Source organism: Vulpes vulpes, chromosome 15, assembly GCF_048418805.1.
Source record: "Vulpes vulpes isolate BD-2025 chromosome 15, VulVul3, whole genome shotgun sequence".
NCBI lineage: Eukaryota > Metazoa > Chordata > Mammalia > Carnivora > Canidae > Vulpes > Vulpes vulpes.
Window position 1 is genome coordinate 47,942,769 of NC_132794.1, and position 17,292 is coordinate 47,960,060.

At 37.3% G+C, this 17,292-nt stretch overlaps 1 protein-coding gene across 1 annotated transcript in view; it reads right to left on the minus strand.

The window, feature by feature from the left end:
* The window catches only part of INO80 (INO80 complex ATPase subunit), a 129,559-nt gene that overhangs the window by 50,001 nt on the left and 62,266 nt on the right, over positions 1–17,292 (minus strand). The window contains exons 20-24 of the mRNA XM_025998496.2: positions 15,135–15,302; positions 14,797–14,930; positions 12,958–13,025; positions 12,165–12,258; positions 11,223–11,394 (exon numbers count right to left, since the gene is read on the minus strand). Of these exons, the coding sequence (XP_025854281.1) occupies positions 11,223–11,394; positions 12,165–12,258; positions 12,958–13,025; positions 14,797–14,930; positions 15,135–15,302 (636 nt within the window). The remainder of the gene's footprint in view (positions 1–11,222; positions 11,395–12,164; positions 12,259–12,957; positions 13,026–14,796; positions 14,931–15,134; positions 15,303–17,292) is intronic.

Here is a 17,292-nt window from a genome sequence, read left to right on the forward strand (position 1 = left end):
ATATAAATACTGTAGTTGCAAATTAACATTTAGCAGATGAGTTTTTGAAAACTTCCTGTCTGCAATTCTTCATCAATAGCCAGTCAAAGCTCTCTAAGCATTTAATAGAGACAGTGTTTAAAACTTAAACACACAACATCTTTTTAAAAACAATTCTTGCTAACAGACACACAAAATAAATGAATATAAAACAGAGATGCTCCCAAACACAGTTCACACCTATGGCAGCTCGATACTAGGTATAGTTCCTGGGGAAGGAGCTTGGCAGAGCCACTCTCACTGCTCTTGTACACGTAGGCCTATAATGGCTCAGTGCAAAACAAATGCTGAATGCTATTTCCCCTTTTTGCCTTTTTTTTTTTGGTAAAAGTAAAAGTCCTCTTCAGATTTCTTTTGGTTAGTGAAAGAGGTACAAATGTAGGTCTTAAAAGCAAAGTGGAATAATCTTGAGCTTTTGACAAGTGGGGGACACTCTGAACTCTGCTTCTGCCAATCATCATTTTTAACTGGTTATAGCATAAAATCTGCTTTGCCTCCTCAAAAGATGACTACATGGTATATATTCTATAGATTCTGGATTTTGTCTTTATTCTTCTAAGCAAAACAAAATTAAAAAGAAAAAAGATTTTTTTTAAAGATTTTATTTATTTATTCATGATAGACATAGAGAGCGAGAGAGAGAGAGGCAGAGACACAGGCAGAGGGAGAAGCAGACTCCATGCCAGGAGCCCGATGCAGGACTCGATCCCGGGACTCCAGGACTGCGCCCCGGGCCAAAGGCAGGCACCAAACCACTGAGCCACCAGGGATACCCAAAGAAGAAGATTCTTATGTGTAAGACTTGTACTCTTTAATCCTTACAAAACTGTACAAGAAAGGAACTCTAGAGCCAGAGCTCACAGTGGGGAAGGAGGTGTGTGAGAATGAATTCATGAAAAATTTGAACTACTATTCCTTCTTAAAATTCTCACCAGTAAAGCAAGGGTGGAGCACAATAAAATTAAGTGGAACGTAGTAAACCATTCTGACTTCTCCACAAGTATCACAAGAGAAAAATATCAGACAAGCATTCACATCAAATAAGAGAGTTTAAAAGGCCCTAAACTTTGTTTAAAACATCCCTAAGTGTCATCTGATTTGTGTCCTTAGCCTAGTTCCTTAGTTCCTTGATATTTATATATCATTCCAAAGCCAGTATTATGAGAAAGGTACTTCCTCGAACTCTCTAATACAGAATTCAAACCTAACATTCACTGCAGAGTGAGAACAGGATCTTACAGGTGCACCTCTGGGGGGTGGAAAAGCTTCTGTCTAGATTTATTCATATCCATGGTGGGAAAGGGGAGGAGAAGACTGGGTTAGACTGCCGAATGACTCAGCAGTATGGGAGCTGAGGTAGTTTATTGGGAACAAGATGACAAGAAGTAGCTAAGTCAACATTCATTACCTGTCTTCTAACAGGAATGAGAACAAAGCCTTTACCTGGATGTGAGGACTGGAAGCTGTACTTAGGAGACAGGCTGCTGGAACAATAACTACCACTCTTTATAAAACAAACGAAGGCACAGAAGAGAATGAAGGGTTTTCTGCAGTAAGAGGACAAAGCTGAATGTGGAAAAATTAATTCAAAGCTAATTTGATAGCTCCAAAAGAATTTTACGTGAAATTATTATTTGAATAGTACCAGAGAAATAATTCTGACACTTGCTTCCAATTTTAGCACTTCCCCTTGTCTTTGCTCTCAGGTCTGTCCACTCAAGAATAATCCCAAAGGTGCCTGGCTGGCTCAGTAGGTAGAGCACTCAACTCTTGATCTCAGTGGAGCAAGTGACTCTTGATTTCAGTGTTGTGATTTTGAGCCCCATGCTGGGCACAGATTACTTTAACCCCCCCCTCCCCAAACTTCACCTTTAAAAACTGATCTTGAACATGGAATCAACTTGCATGTTCTTCCATCAAAACTTTGTTGTTCTTGTCTTAAAGGTTTTATTTTTTCTCCACACTCAATCAACATGGGGCTCAAAATCACAACACCAAGACACAGATTGAGCCAGCCAGTGCCCACTTCCAACAAAAATGAAATATAATTTTTATTTACTTTGCATAATAAAACAAGGCTATTCTATCTAGCACCACAAAAGAAAGCAGAGTTGGAGAAATAGTATCTCTTCATTATGTTTATAAATAATCAAGGTTACACAATCAGAATTAAGTAGGCAAATCAAATAAAAATACAAGATACAGAATACTATTGAGATTGCAATGAAAAAAAATTTTCTCACAAGGACTTAGGGCTTATGACCAATGAATTCCTGAAGATAAAAGTCAAATGTCATTCTGTGTTTACTATTTTCCTCAGCCAGCATTTGCTGTGGCTAATAAAACTGAACAAAATGAGTAACAAAAAGCAGGGAGAGATACCAACATCCTTTAACCAATTTAAGAACTTTCATGATGTCACAGTCAGAAGCCATCAATAGCCTAGCCAAAATATCAGAACTGACAATATCAAAACAAACTTTATGATGAAATAATATAAAAGCCCAACAGTAAGAGGCTCTGGTCATTTTAAGATATGTTCATAAATTCTCTGGTAACTGGTAACTTTCTCTTCAAAAGTAGAGCCTAGTTCTCTACTCTTAGTGTAACTCCCAAACCTAGATCATAAAAGGCATTGTGGCTCTTCTTTGTGCTTTTGCACATTTTTTATGTCATGTTAAGCTTAGTTTCAGAGATTCCAGAAACTGTAAAACTTTCTTTGTGGCAGAGAGTATCTTTCCATTAATTACAGAGCTCGCACCAATATTCAGTGGAGTTTTCTACCTTATAAAAAGGGTACGCCTGGGTGGCTCAGCAGTTGAGCATCTGCCTTTGACCCAGAGCATGATCCCAGGATGCAGGATGAGTCCCACATCGGGCTCCTGGCAGGGAGCCTGCTTCTCCCTCTCTGTGTCTCTCATGAATAAACAAAAACAACAACAACAACAAAAAAGGTAGCTAACTGCTTTGCTTCCCCACCAATTGTCTGTCTCTTGCATATTCAATTTCCTTCTTTGCAGTCTTCTTCCATTTTAATCTTCAAATCTGAGTCTCCGCTTTCCCACAAATTCAACTTTGATTAAACCCAGAGTCCCTCCTGAAATACCTCTCTATTCTTTTTTTTTTTTTTTTTTAATTTTATTTGACAGAGACAGAGAGAGCACAAGGAGGGAGCACCTGGCAGAGGGAGAGGGAGAAGCAAGCTCCCCGCTGAGCCAGGAGCCTGATATGGGGCTTGATCCCAGGACTCTGGGATCATAACCTGAGTCAAAGGCAGACACTTAACCAAATGAGCCACCCAGATGCCCCTGCAACTGGCTACCAGATTACTCCTTCCAATGGCTTCACAGTAGCTACCAAGTTTATTTCCCCAAGACTACAATTATAGCATCTGTGGAAGAATGCAACTAAAAAAAAAGGCTAAGACTCCTGGTTTAATAACTAAATCCCAAAAGACTGGCATTGAAAGATTCCTTTCTGGCTTTTCTCTTGTTTAGCTCCAGTCTTTGACTTGTAATATCCTTCCTCCTACCCATTATCTCTATCACTCCAAGTTCAACTAAAACAACACCATTTCTACAAAGACTTTTGTCCATTTCAATCTAAAGTGATTTCCGATTCTGAACTTTACTACTAATTATCCACCATCAATCTGGCAATTAACTATGTCTTCTTCCAATGTTTATACTGAATCATTTTTGTTTTTAAAGTCTTTCTAGGGCACCTGGGTGACTCAGTTGGTTAAGTGTCTAACTTTTGGTATTGGCTCAGGTCATGATCTCAGGGTCATGAGATCAAGCCCTGTGCCCTGCTCCAACCTCAGCAGGCAATGTGCTCAAGATTCTCTTTCCCTCTGCCCCTCCCTCACCCCTATGCACTCTTTAAAAAAAAATAAAAAATAAAAAATAAAAGTAAAAAAAAATATATATATATACATATATATTATATATAGCAGTACCTAGGTGGCTCAGTCAGTTAAGTGTCTGCCTTGAGCTCAGGTCATGGTCCCAGGGTCCTGGGACTGAGTTCCTAATTGGGCCTCCCTGCTCAGCAGGGTGTCGGCTTCTACCTCTCCCCTGCCCCTCCCCCTGCTCGTGCTTTCTTCCTTACAAATAAATAAAATCTTAAAAAATATATATATAAGGTCTTTTTAAGTCTGCGTGTGTGTGTTTACTACATGGGTGAATGCTTTTTCAAACCAGAAAATAGGGACCATGCCTGTTAACGCACCCTGCCCACTGCAGACACTACCTGACAAGTTAGCATTAATTATATATGCTCTCTGTGGGAGTAGACTGACACTGGGAGGAGGCTATTTTTAAAAATATTTTATTTAAATTCAATTTACCAACATACAGTATATAATACCCAGTGATCATCCCATCAAGTGCCCTCTTTAGTGCCAGTCACCCAGTTACTTCATCCCCCAACGCTCCTCCCCTTCTGCAAACCTTTATTTCCCAGAATTAGGAGTCTCTCATGGTTTGTCATCCTCTCTAATTTTTTCCCCACTCAAGTTTCTCTGGGAGGAGGCTATTCTAAAGGAAGCCTGAACCAGCAGAGGAAAAGGAGCATTAGACAATCCCTGATCATTAAGCCAAGATCACATTCTACTACCAGAGATTCATTCAATCAATAAGTTCTTCTGACATATAGATCAATTCACCCATTCACTGCAACTGGCCCTTGGTATTTAACAATTAAAAACAGGATGGAGAGAGAAAGAAGAGTGTGTGAAGGAGTATTTCCCCCAATTAATATTGGGCCCTTCCCTCTATCATCATTCCTTACTCAATTAAGCTTCTTTTACTATCCAAACTAGTGGTCTACAAAGAAAGCTTCATAGCCAAGATTAATAAGGTAAGTAATATTAACATGTTAGTTAAAGTGTATCATTTTAAAGAAAATAATACACAGGTAAAGTAGTGAAAATGGAATTTAGTATAATTTAGTAACAGGGGGAAATAATCAAAAAACATCTGGGACCAGTAGTCTACATATCTACAATGTTGAAGAGTTTAAAATATTTATAAGCTGATTCTAAAATTTACATAAGAATGCAAAGAGCCAAGAAGAGCCAAGGCAATAATAAAGAAAGATGAAGCAGAAGATCTATGCTACCAGTTATCAAAACCTGTGAAGCTATATATAGTTCAGACAGAGTGATACTGGTTCAAGGATAGACAAATGGACTTCCTAATGGAACAGAAAAGGGCCCAGAAACAGACCCATACATATATTAGCAAACCTATTTAGCAAAAGCAATGCTGAGGGCAGTAAGGAAAATCATTTCAATAATTGGACAATAAATGACAATCCTTACCACAGACTAAAAAAACCACAATTCCTTGTAGGTTGGAATGTGAAAGGTAAATTTAAAAAAACTTATGGAGGAAAACAGAGGATTATCTTCATGACCTTTGTATATGCAAAAACTTCCAACAGGACACAAAAATGTTAACTATTTAACAAAAGACACCACTGAGAGTGCAAAAGTAAACTGCAGAGTTGAAGATAATCTGCAATACATAAAGACTACAAATCACTTTGAAAACATAGACACCCTCATAAAAAAATACGATCTTTGAATAAGAATTCATAAAAGAGGGCATGCCCCGGTGGCGCAGTGGTTTGGCGCCACCTGCAGCCTGGGGTGTGATCCTGGAGGCCGGGGATCAAGTCCCATGTCGGGCTTCCTGCATGGAGCCTGCTCCTCCTTCTTCCTGTGTCTCTGCCTCTCTCTCTCTCTCTCTCTCTCTCTCTCTCAATAAATAAATAAATAAATAAATAAATAAATACTTAAAAAAAAAAAAAAGAATTCATAACAGAGGTTATCCAAATGGCTAATAAGCATTAGAAAGGGTATTCAATATCATTATTCATAAGGGAAATGTAATTTAAAGCCTCAGTGAGATACCATGGCACAGAGGGGCTAAAATGAACAAATAACATTACATTCTGGCAAAGATGTGGAACAACTAGAACCTCTCACATGCTGTTACTGAAAGTGAAAATACTGGTCCAATTGTTTCAGAAAACTGTTTGGCATTATTTATTAAAGATGACCATAAGCATACGTTATGATCCAGCCATTTAACTACTAGATCTATACTCTACAAAATACATATGAATTTTCACTAAAAGATGTGTATGGTAATACCCACAACAGTAGTATTTATAATAACAAAAACTAGAAAGCACCCAAATATTTGCCCACAGCAACTCTTGGGAAAGCAAGGAGGACATAGCAATGGAGAGGGAAAAGTAAATGGTAATGGGCACAAGGGATTTCTGGAGTAGAGTTCCAGTAGTGTATCTGAAGTAATACAGCTGCATAATTTGTGCACTTTCTCATGTGTGTTAGTATCTCTAGGACAGCCATGGCAACAAAAGTGAAGACATAAAAAGTTTAATATGCTACACTTATTACTTCTGTCTCTAATGTACTTGGCTTGTTATCTACTAAAGCAAAGCAAATGCTCATCTTTTCAGAATCAAGTTAACTGCTTCTCAGAATCATGAGTTCATATAGTAGCTAACTAAAAAAAAATTTTTTTTAACTTGCCTAATAACTTCATTAGGGTACTTACTGGTTATCATGCCCAAATTTTCTTCCTACCCCCACAAGATTTAAAGATGGACCCCACATTTATGTCAGTCCTTTTCAAATCTTTCACGACTTTTCTCATCCTTCTTAAGTGTAACTCACCATCTGAATTATAGTATTTCTCCAGTTATACTATTGGAACATTTACTGAAAATAGTAGGGGCACCTGGGTGGCTCAGTGGTTGGGCTTCTACCTTTGGCTCAGGTCATGATTCCCGGACCCTAGGATGGAGTCTTACATCAGGCTCCCCCACAGGGGCCTGCTTCTCCCTCTGCCTATGTCTCTGCCTCTCTCTGTCTCTCATGAATAAATAAAATCTTTAAAAAAAATATATAGTAAGCATAGTTATAAGTCTATTTCCAGTGAAAATAAAAACTCTGATTCCACAGTAGTAAAATCCCTATTTAAACAAAGTGATCTTTCATAGGATTGTAAATTATATTAAGAATGCCAGAAATATTTTTCTAGACCTCAAAAACAGCAAACAAGTCATATCAGGCATGAGAGGCACAAAACACATATAATGAATTTATCCCAAACAAGAGAGTCCAAGACTTTATATTTAAAATTAACTGAAAAACTCAAACATCAGCACAACAGATAATTATAACCTATAAGTCTTAGCACTCTTAGCCAATCTTTGAGGAGTTATTATTTATTTTATTTTTTTTTAAAGATTTTATTTATTTATTCATGAGAGACATAGAGAAAGAGAGAGAGAGAGAAGCAGAGACACAGGCAGAGGGAGAAGCAGGGTCCATGCAGGGAGCCCAATGTGGGACTCGATCCCGGGACTCCAGGATCATGCCCTGGGCTGAAGGCGGTGCTAAACCGCTGAGCCACCAGGGCTGCCCAAGTTATTTTTTTTTTAAAGACACTTTTTGTAAAAAAAAAAAAAAACTTTTTTTAATGGAAAACTGGCAGGATCAGAGCAGACTATGAAATTTCAAAGGGTGGCTTTCAGGTGTGTATGTACGCTAAAATATCATGCATCTTAAGTTTTAACTTTTATATTCTTAACTAATGAATTTTGGAAATCTAAAGGATTAGGTGTCCAAAATTTCATTTTCTACTCTTCTTTGCATAACAGACAAAACCAGTGTTCTCTAGATAAATACTTCATGAATAAGAAAAACTTAGGTTAGATAAACCAGTGTAAGAAACAGGACAGTCATGGTGACAGGCATATTCTAACAAAGCCATTTTTGGGGGTCAATTCTCATAATAAATCACTTTGCTCAAGCTTGGATACCGTGGGTTCTTCTAAATTAGTTATCTTTACTTACACAATCTCCGAAACCCAGGGATATAACAGTTACATACCAGAATATACTAAGACAGAGACGGACCTTGACTATTCACTGTATGTCAGAGTTACTACAATGAAATGTGCATTCAGCTCTCTGAGCAACTTCTGGTGTTCTCTTTCACATACAGAAAGTCAGACTCTTCTTTAAGTTCCAAATTTTAGTTTCTTTTATTTTCTTACTATTAAAAAGAATGATCCAGAATGGTCTACGTGGGGATTAATACTATGCCTATTAATACTATAAGGTCATATAATGCTCTATTTCTCAAACTGTGAGTAGTGAGGGTCATGAAATAATTTTTAGTAGGTTCCAACTAACATTAAAAAAAAAGAACAAAAGGAAAAAATCAGGATACATTGTACATGAAGGTTAAGTATTATTTTGTGAATATTGTTATAAAAATTTATATATGTATATGCAGTATTTCATGTATCTATAACACTTACCAGGTTGTGATATAAAATATTCTTTAAAAATATATTCCTGTGTTATGGTTACACTTCAATAGCCACAGATCTAATGGACTTTGTTATAGTTTTATTAATTGTTACACATGGAGACTCAACAAAATAATTCCTTATTCAGAAGTTAGGGCAACCTTTAAGATACTATGTAAAGATCATTCTGCTTAATTGAAAGCAGTAATTTCTTAAGACAGATTAACAAACTGGCAAAATACACTGCCTGGTTGATACCTCAATATATACATGTTGGTGATAAGGATGATGAATTCAAAAGCGGAGCTTTTGGGGATCCCTGGGTGGCGCAGCGGTTTAGCGCCTGCCTTTGGCCCAGGGCGCGATCCTGGAGACCCGGGATCGAATCCCATGCGGGCTCCCAGTGCATGGAGCCTGCTTCTCCCTCTGCCTATGTCTCTGCCTCTCTCTCTCTCTCTCTCACTGTGTGCCTATCATATAAAAAAATAAAAAATAAAATAAAATAAAATAAAAAATAAAATAAAAAATAAAATAAAATAAATAAAATAAAATAAAAAAAAACAACAAAAAAAAAACAAAAGCAGAGCTTTTGTATGCTTAGTGTTTCTAAGCATACAGAATTAGCTTTCAGCTACCTGCAACCCACTGGTTATGGACATGGTAAGCCCCTATGACAGCAAATGTCCATCCACAACATGAAATAAAATTAAAAAGGAAATGAAAGTGAATCTAACTTCAATTAGATAACCTTATAGATTTCCGTGTCAATTCCCCATAAGGCATACTGCCATATCTCAATTTCTCAGGAAATTCATTAACTGATACAAGGACCTCACTGAACAGATACAGTGAATACACTACTTTATTTTCAGAAAATAGAAGAATACAAATAAGGGAAGGAAGATCTTTGAGAGTTAAGTAAGATGTAGGTGTCTACATAAGAAGGCATAATAAGCCCCTAGGAGAATGGTGCTTCCTGTATCAAAAAAAAAACCAAAAACAAACTAGCAATGATTTATAACTATAGTAATGGAAATTACCAAATGTAGCTGAACTAGTCTATAGGAGGAAGTCAGGCAACTTGACCAGGTATAGCAATATCTCACTAGTAGGAAATGGCCTTGCCACCACTGACTACATTATTCCAACAGGACTGGAACCTAATTCTACTCTCCTTTTTGCATTACCAATCTCTCCAGAGTCCAAAAAAGTACATAAAGCAATGCTTGAGAAACCAATAGGGAAAACAGAAGGAAATCATATGGGTTCTTCAGTGTAAGGGGGCAAATACCAGATCCAACCAAAGAATATCCAATATTCAATAGCAATTAACTGTAAGTCTAATGACCATTAATTTTCTAGCGAACACCAGGAAAACGCCCTGTCTTCTTAAGTTTTAATTTTGTTGAAGGACCGCAACATATAAATAGTCAAATCTTTTTTCAAAACTTTCAAAACTCTACAGTGTTCCCCATTTCATTCAGAATAAAACCCAAGTCCTTGCAATAAGTGATGATATCCCTTATGATGTGGACTTATATCTATAACCTTATTTCCTGTCACTTTCTCACCTATTCTACAATGGCTAAACAGTTATATGAAAAAGTGTTCAACATCATTATTTTTCATGAAAATATAATTTCAAATCACAATGAGGTAACACTACAAATGCAACAAAATGGACTGACAATATCAGGTATAGGCAAGGAGGATGAACAGCAACAGACTTCTCACACTGCTAGTGGGAGTATTCATTTCTAAAACCTTTTTGGAAAAAGGCTTGGCAAGGACTGCTAAATATAAACATACATATGCCTGATGATGCAGTAATTTCATTCCTAGATATAAACCCCAAAGAAACTAGTACTTACATTTATCAAAAGACATGTACAAGAATATGCATTGCACTTTTTAAAAATATTTTTTAAAAAATTTTTATTTATGATAGTCACACACAGAGAGAGAGAGAGAGAGAGAGAGAGAGAGGCAGAGACATAGGCAAAGGGAGAAGCAGGCTCCATGCACCGGGAACCCGACATGGGATTCGATCCCGGGTCTCCAGGATTGCGCCCTGGGCCAAAGGCAGGTGCCAAACCGCTGCGCCACCCAGGGATCCCATGTGCCACCCAGGGATCCTGCATTGCACTTTTATTTATAATAACTCCAAAATGGAAGCAACCTAAATATCCACCAACAGTAGTACAGGTTATAAAATTGTGGTCTCTTTGTTCAAATGGAATATTTCATAGTATTACAAAAAATGCTACAATGCAATGTGGATGAATCTCACAGACATAATATTGAGGGAAAGAAGCTGGACACAAAAGTGCACACAGTGGATAATTCCACTTAAATTAAGGTCAAGAACAGGCAAAAATAAGCTACAGTGATAGCAGAGTTGTTTTGTTGGTTCATTCTGAACTGGAGGTATTAAATGGGAAGATGCATGAGGGAGACTTCTGGGTGCTGGAAATAAATGTTCTATACCTTAATCCAGGTATAGTCTAGTAGTTACACAAGTGCATACACATGGATAAATTCAAAGAATTGTACATTTAAAAGTTCTGTATACTTTACAGTAATATATGCAAAATACATGTTAAATATACACACAGGCACAAGTACACACACTATTTTTATATATAGATCCATAAACATACAGAATGCCTATGAAGTAATAGTAAAGCTATAACTCAATACACTGCTCCCACTCAAGGAACTTGTGGCTCCATGAGGCTATCACTGATTTTACTATTCCTTTTACTGATGCAAAGAGAAGGGAAGGGAAGTACCACTACAGATAGCTGATAGTGAAATTAAGTGCTTACCTTTAACAAAGGGCAGCTGCAAAGGTTGGGAAAGGAGAGTGGAAAATTAACCCCAAGAAGGAAATCCTTGTTTCTCAGATATCTCTGCTGGCTCTCCCCTTCTGGCTCTCCCCAGGAGCGCAGCTGATGGAGCCTGTAGGAGGCTTTCAGAGACAGGAAAAGAGCTAACCATCTGAAACAGACCACAGCAGACATGCTTATTCAGTGCTCCATGGAGGTTTGAGGGTAGTTCAGAGCAGCGAGGAACCTTGTCTTTCATTCATGTCTCTTTTTTGTACATCTCGAGTATTTTAAAAACAGTTCTTTCCTACTTTCAGATGAAGCCATTTCACACTTTTCTTCTATAAATTCTTTGGCATGACTTGGTTTGCTACTATGAAAACTAAAATCTTCCGTAAAGCTCCTCTCAGTGCTAAAGAATATTTGGCTCTATCACAAAAATTCTGTTATAAAAACATCCTCATATTAGAGAGATAGCTTTTTCTAACGAGGTCACTATTTATCACATAAATACAAAATAGTAACATAAGTGAAAGCCATTATTCCAAAGAAAAAGAACACAGAACTAAGTTTCCCAGAATACTCAAAGCAGGCTATGCTGCAATTACTAACAACTAAAGGACTCACTGGCCACTATTTGTCCTAGAGATGCAGATACAACACAGTAGACTAACTAGAAATTAAGAAGATTTAAAGACCTTCTGGTAGTATCTGGGGAGGAGAGTCGAAATAATTTTTATTTAACGTATATCATGAAGCATCATGCAATTATTAAATGATCAAAAGAAAATTATGATTCCCTTATAAAAATTTTTACTCTTAACAAGAAAAAAATAAAAGGCTTGCTAAGATGATATAATATTAAGTATTTAATTTCACAGTTCAACCTCTCACCCTGTTTATTCCCAAATGCTCTCTCAACAAATCAAGCAAACTTCTCACCTGGCCAAAAGTCCCTGAAGCATGAGGTTTGCCATTTCTGCTGGAGATACATCAATAAAGCGAAGGAAGGAGAAACAACTTTCTTCATTAACACCTGGAATATCAAAGGACAAAGTGAAATCCAAAAGCAAACCAAGAGATAACAGTCAACTAAAGCTACTGAACTGCTATTGTTTTATTTAACAATGAAAAGATATATAAGGTTTCGCCCCAGCCCCAATGATGGAAGTCAGGGTGTTATAATTTTGTACTACAACCCCAAATGGGAGAGGCAAACCTATAAGATATAGCATACATGAGCCAGAGTGGAACTGGCTTATCAGCTACCTTTGGGCTTTTTGGATTCTTGGCTAACTGCCTTTCTCTTTTTATCATGGTAGGAAAAAGAAAAGTATAGAGCTAAAAGATTCTGAACCTTTGCCTTAATTCTCTGGACAACGCTCAAAGTTGAGCTCCTCCTTTCTCTTAGACTAAGGAGGAAGGAACCAAGTCACATTAATGAAACTCCTGCATTGTCTATGTCAAGTTTCAAGGGTGTAAGAAACTCTTAAGAGGCAGGTATAAACTAAAGATGGAAGGTCAGTTTAATAATTTTTTTATTGCTTCATATTATAGCTGCAACTCATAGCATCTACAGATGAAGACAACTAATTTACTTAAAACTTATCAAGACTCTATAATAAAGACCTAGCATGCAGGCAAAACTATGGCTAGTTGAAAATAAGTCACTCAGCAAAACAGAGCATTCTGTGAACCCTGGCCTACTTTCCTTCCCCCAAATCAGAACACCTACCTTTTCTGTGAAAGAGAGACTCCTGGATATAGTCTGGTGCAAATGGAGAAAGAAGAACCCTTAACCACCTGTAAAATCAGTAAATAAAATAAAATAAATCCAACCCAAATATAAATATTGGGAAGTTAACTAGACTGGAGGCTCAAAACTAAAAATAATGTTTTAGATTTAAAACAGTTTCTACTTTTTTTTTTTTTTTTTTAAGATTTTATTTATTTATTCATGAGAGACAGAGAGAGAGAAGAAGCAGAGACACAGGCAGAGGAGAAGCAGGCTCCATGCAGGGAGCCCGACGCGGGACTCCATCCGGGTCTCCAGGGTCATGCCCTGGGCTGAAGGTGGTGCTAAACCGCTGAGCCACCCAGGCTGCCCCTGTTTCTACTTTTAAAAGGCCTATTGCCATATTGCTAGGCAAAAATCATTGCACAAATGTCAGAAAGTAATACAGATAATACAGTAATACAGAAATTAATACAGATATAAGAAAACAATACAAGTTTAAAATAGTCTCAATTTTAAGCTATCCCAATCCCAATTTAAAGCTATAAGTTACCATATACTATATGAAAGAATTTATCCCAATTTAAAGAATCCAATTTAAAGCTATAAGTTACCATATACTATATGAAACAAACAGCACTATATAGCTCTGGTCTATATCCCCCTGCCCATCTAGTTGAGTAACAGCCAGGAGTTATCACAGATAAAGACTTTTTTTGGGCAGCCCCGGTGGCCCAGAGGTTTAGAGCTGCCTTCAGCCCGGGGTGTGATCCTGGTGACCAGGGATTGAGTCCCACATTGGGCTCCCTGCATGGAGCCTGCTTCTCCCTCTGCCTATGTCTCTGCCTCTCTGTGTGTCTGTCATGAATAAATAAATAAAATCTTAAAATATTTTTAAAAAAAATATATTTTAGAGAGAGAGCGTCAGCATAGGAGAAGGGGCAGGAGGAAAGAGTGAGGGAGAGAATCTCCAGCAGACTTCCCGCTGAGTGGGGAGCCTGACTTGGGGTTCAGTTCCATGACCCTGAGATCATGACCTGAGTCGAGATTGGGAGTTGGACACTTAATAGACTGGAGCCACCCAGGGACCCCACAGACAATGAATTCTTAAAATTAAACCCAAGAAATGCGTCTCAATTTCAGATTCATTAGGCTAAATATTGATTATTTTGATAATGCTGCTTATACTGTTTCTCTATAGAAGGAACTCTCCAAATCTAGAATTCTCAAATGTTGATGTGCATAAGAATCCTTTGGGAGCTTGTCAAAAAATCCAGAAGCCAGGGCTATCCTTACTTACAGGTATAGAATGAACCTATACACCTATTTTCTGAATGGAATTGGTCTCTAGCGTATTATATTAACCATCACTTCACCTTTACTAAATCTGTCATGGCTGATTCCAGGAGGAAGATAAATTTGATTAACTTAAAATACAATCAGTTATCCCACAAGTGCTAGTCCCAGTATAAAATAAGGCACCACAAAACAAGTTCAGTACTGGAGTGGAGACATTTAGTGATCTCTCTTGGTACATGTTCCCAGACGCATGTGCATTCCTCATTCAGAAAGGAAACCAGAAAAAATAAAAAATAAAAAATAAAAAAATAAAAAAATAAATGGAAACCAGAAATGGCTACAGCAGTTAAGGACATCCAATTAAACCCTTGATACTGTGCAGATTCCTATTACAACATCTCTCAATAAATAGCTGTCCATCATATGCTTAAATATCTCATTGTTGGGGAAATCAGATACTTTCCACTAAACCTCCAAGAGCACTAAGCCACAAAACCTCAAATTACAAAAACAACCTTAGAATAAACAGCATGTACTCACCTGTCTCGTGAATGGTTGAAGACCCTGATCTGTCCATGACGGTAGATAAACTTTGAAATCTGGTATGGCTTTAGGGAAATATGAAACGGAGACCAAGTTTCTTGTCGTTCAAATAACTCTGGGTGATTACACACCTAAAGAGGAAGGAAAATGAGACACCACTGTCATGTGCAGAAATGACGAGGCATCCCAAACTCTGAATATTCACCTATGTGAATATATACTTTCTCATTTCATCTCTTTTGAACAGCCTTTGTTTATTTGGCAGAAAGGTTAGATCCCTTTTCTTGAAATGGGTTAATGAAGACAACTCCAAGGCAGCTGACCTACAATCTTACCTTCCTAAACTGCATGACTAGATTCATGAGGCTGCTGGTGGTGGTCTGTGCTTGCTGGGTAGAGCCCATAGAAGACTGCAATAAATCCTCAATAGAAATTTTGTTCTTTAGTGCCTGATATAGCAGCTTCTGTCGGCTGGTCAGCTGGCAATACATTAGAATCTCAATCTAAAAATCAATAAGGACATTTATATTTTGAAGTTTATAAGAGAATTCAGCATCACCGTTAGAAACAAATGCAAGCCAGATTATGATTGAACAGACAATATCCATATCTCTAGAAACTCAGTATCTCTATAAACCTGTGATATGGCTAATCATCCAGAAAAATATGCTTTTCTTGACATTCTTCCCTGTCATTTATTCACTCTGCATACTGTCCCTGAGAAAGCTCTTCCATTTCCAATAGCACCAACTGCTATCCATTGCAGTACCTTGCAAAAGTATTTTCCTGAACATTCTCAGCCCCATATTTTCAACTACCCACTATAATAGTACCAGTCAGGGAGTCAGTGGAAAAAAAAAATCTTTTCCACAATTTACTAAATTAATTAACAGCATTACATTCACTCAGTAACCGAAAAAGAAATTTCAATCAGCTCTGGGTTTTCTTTCTCTCTCAATGCCCATGTTCTGTCATTTCCTAAATCCCTCAAGTCCACCTGGAAATTAGCCTCTAATAATCATCCTTTCTGACCACTCTCATTGTTTTACTGCAGAATCTCATCATATCTAATCTAGACTGCTACTATCTGGGAGGAGTGTCTTCCTGCCTACAGTCTTTACTGGTTCTAAGAAACTTTCCATATAAATCTTAAAAGGTGATTCCAAAGTTGAAAAACCTTCAGTGTGTATTACTGTCTATAGTAAAACATCAAAAATTCTCTGGGAAATGGAGGTGGTCTCCCATACTCTAACCAACCACAACTGTCCCAGTCTCCTCATCACCATGTCCTCCTATATATCTTACCAACAATGCTCTGAATAATGTTTGCTAAACATGCTGCATATGTGAATGTTGTTCTACCTTTGTTCACAATGCTCTGGTTGCTTAGCATCCACCTGCTTCCTTACCACATTTTCCTAGTAAATGCCAATTTACCATTCCAGACCTAGCTTACATATGTCATCTCTGCTTTGATGCCTTCTCTAACCTTCCTTAACAGAACTATTCTCTTATCTGTGTTCCTATTATACTTCACATAGACAATCACTGTATCTCTTATGATACAATATTAGTTTAGTTATATATTTATCTCCCTTGGAAATCTGAATGGAACCTGAATGGAACCTGGATACTACATCTTTATATACCAGTGGCTAGCAGGCAATAAGAGTTTAATAAAGAAATTATTATTTAAAAACAGATCAGAAACAATACTGATGTTTAAGAAATCTTAAGAAAAATACTATGCATAGTGATTAAGAATCATACTACATCTTCTAACCACATCCCCATTCACCAAGTAGCAGAAATTATGACACTGCTAGTTTTTTAAGCCCCTTCTGATATAAAAGAATTCATTGTTTTATATAGTATTTTCCTTCTATCAGGTATATCTGTGCAACACTGCTCTTTAGTTAAAACCAGCCAGTTTCACAAAACAGTCATCAAGTTTTCTTAAAAACAAATAAAATAAAAGTACAAGATACTCTTCTCTTTAAAGGTACATCCCCACCACAATCTTCCAAAGAGAGTTACCAATTTCAAAATAATCAAACCTTCTGACAGTGATATAGGAGAACCACCTGATATCATCAAGAACCTTGGAAGATGCCTTGTAGGCAGAGAGTAGAATTGTGAGAAACAGGTGGGATATATGGAAGATGGGGAAAAACTCTGAAGGACTAGGTACTGGGAGGAAAGAAGAAGAAAGCAGAATATGGAGAGGATTCACAGGAGATAAGAAAAAAATAATAGAAGTCTGATAAGGATTCAAAAAAAGATATTTATAACCAAAAAAATGTAGTTTTTAAAGTAATCTCTACATCAAACATGGGGCTCGAACTCATTATCCCAAGTTCAAGAGTCACATGTTCCACTGACTGAGCCAGCCAGGCACTCTAACACACCAAAATTACTGTATGCTTAGTATGAGAAAAAATATTACAACCCGAAGCACACTCAACTTCTAAATCTAATTCTCGGTTTACAGAA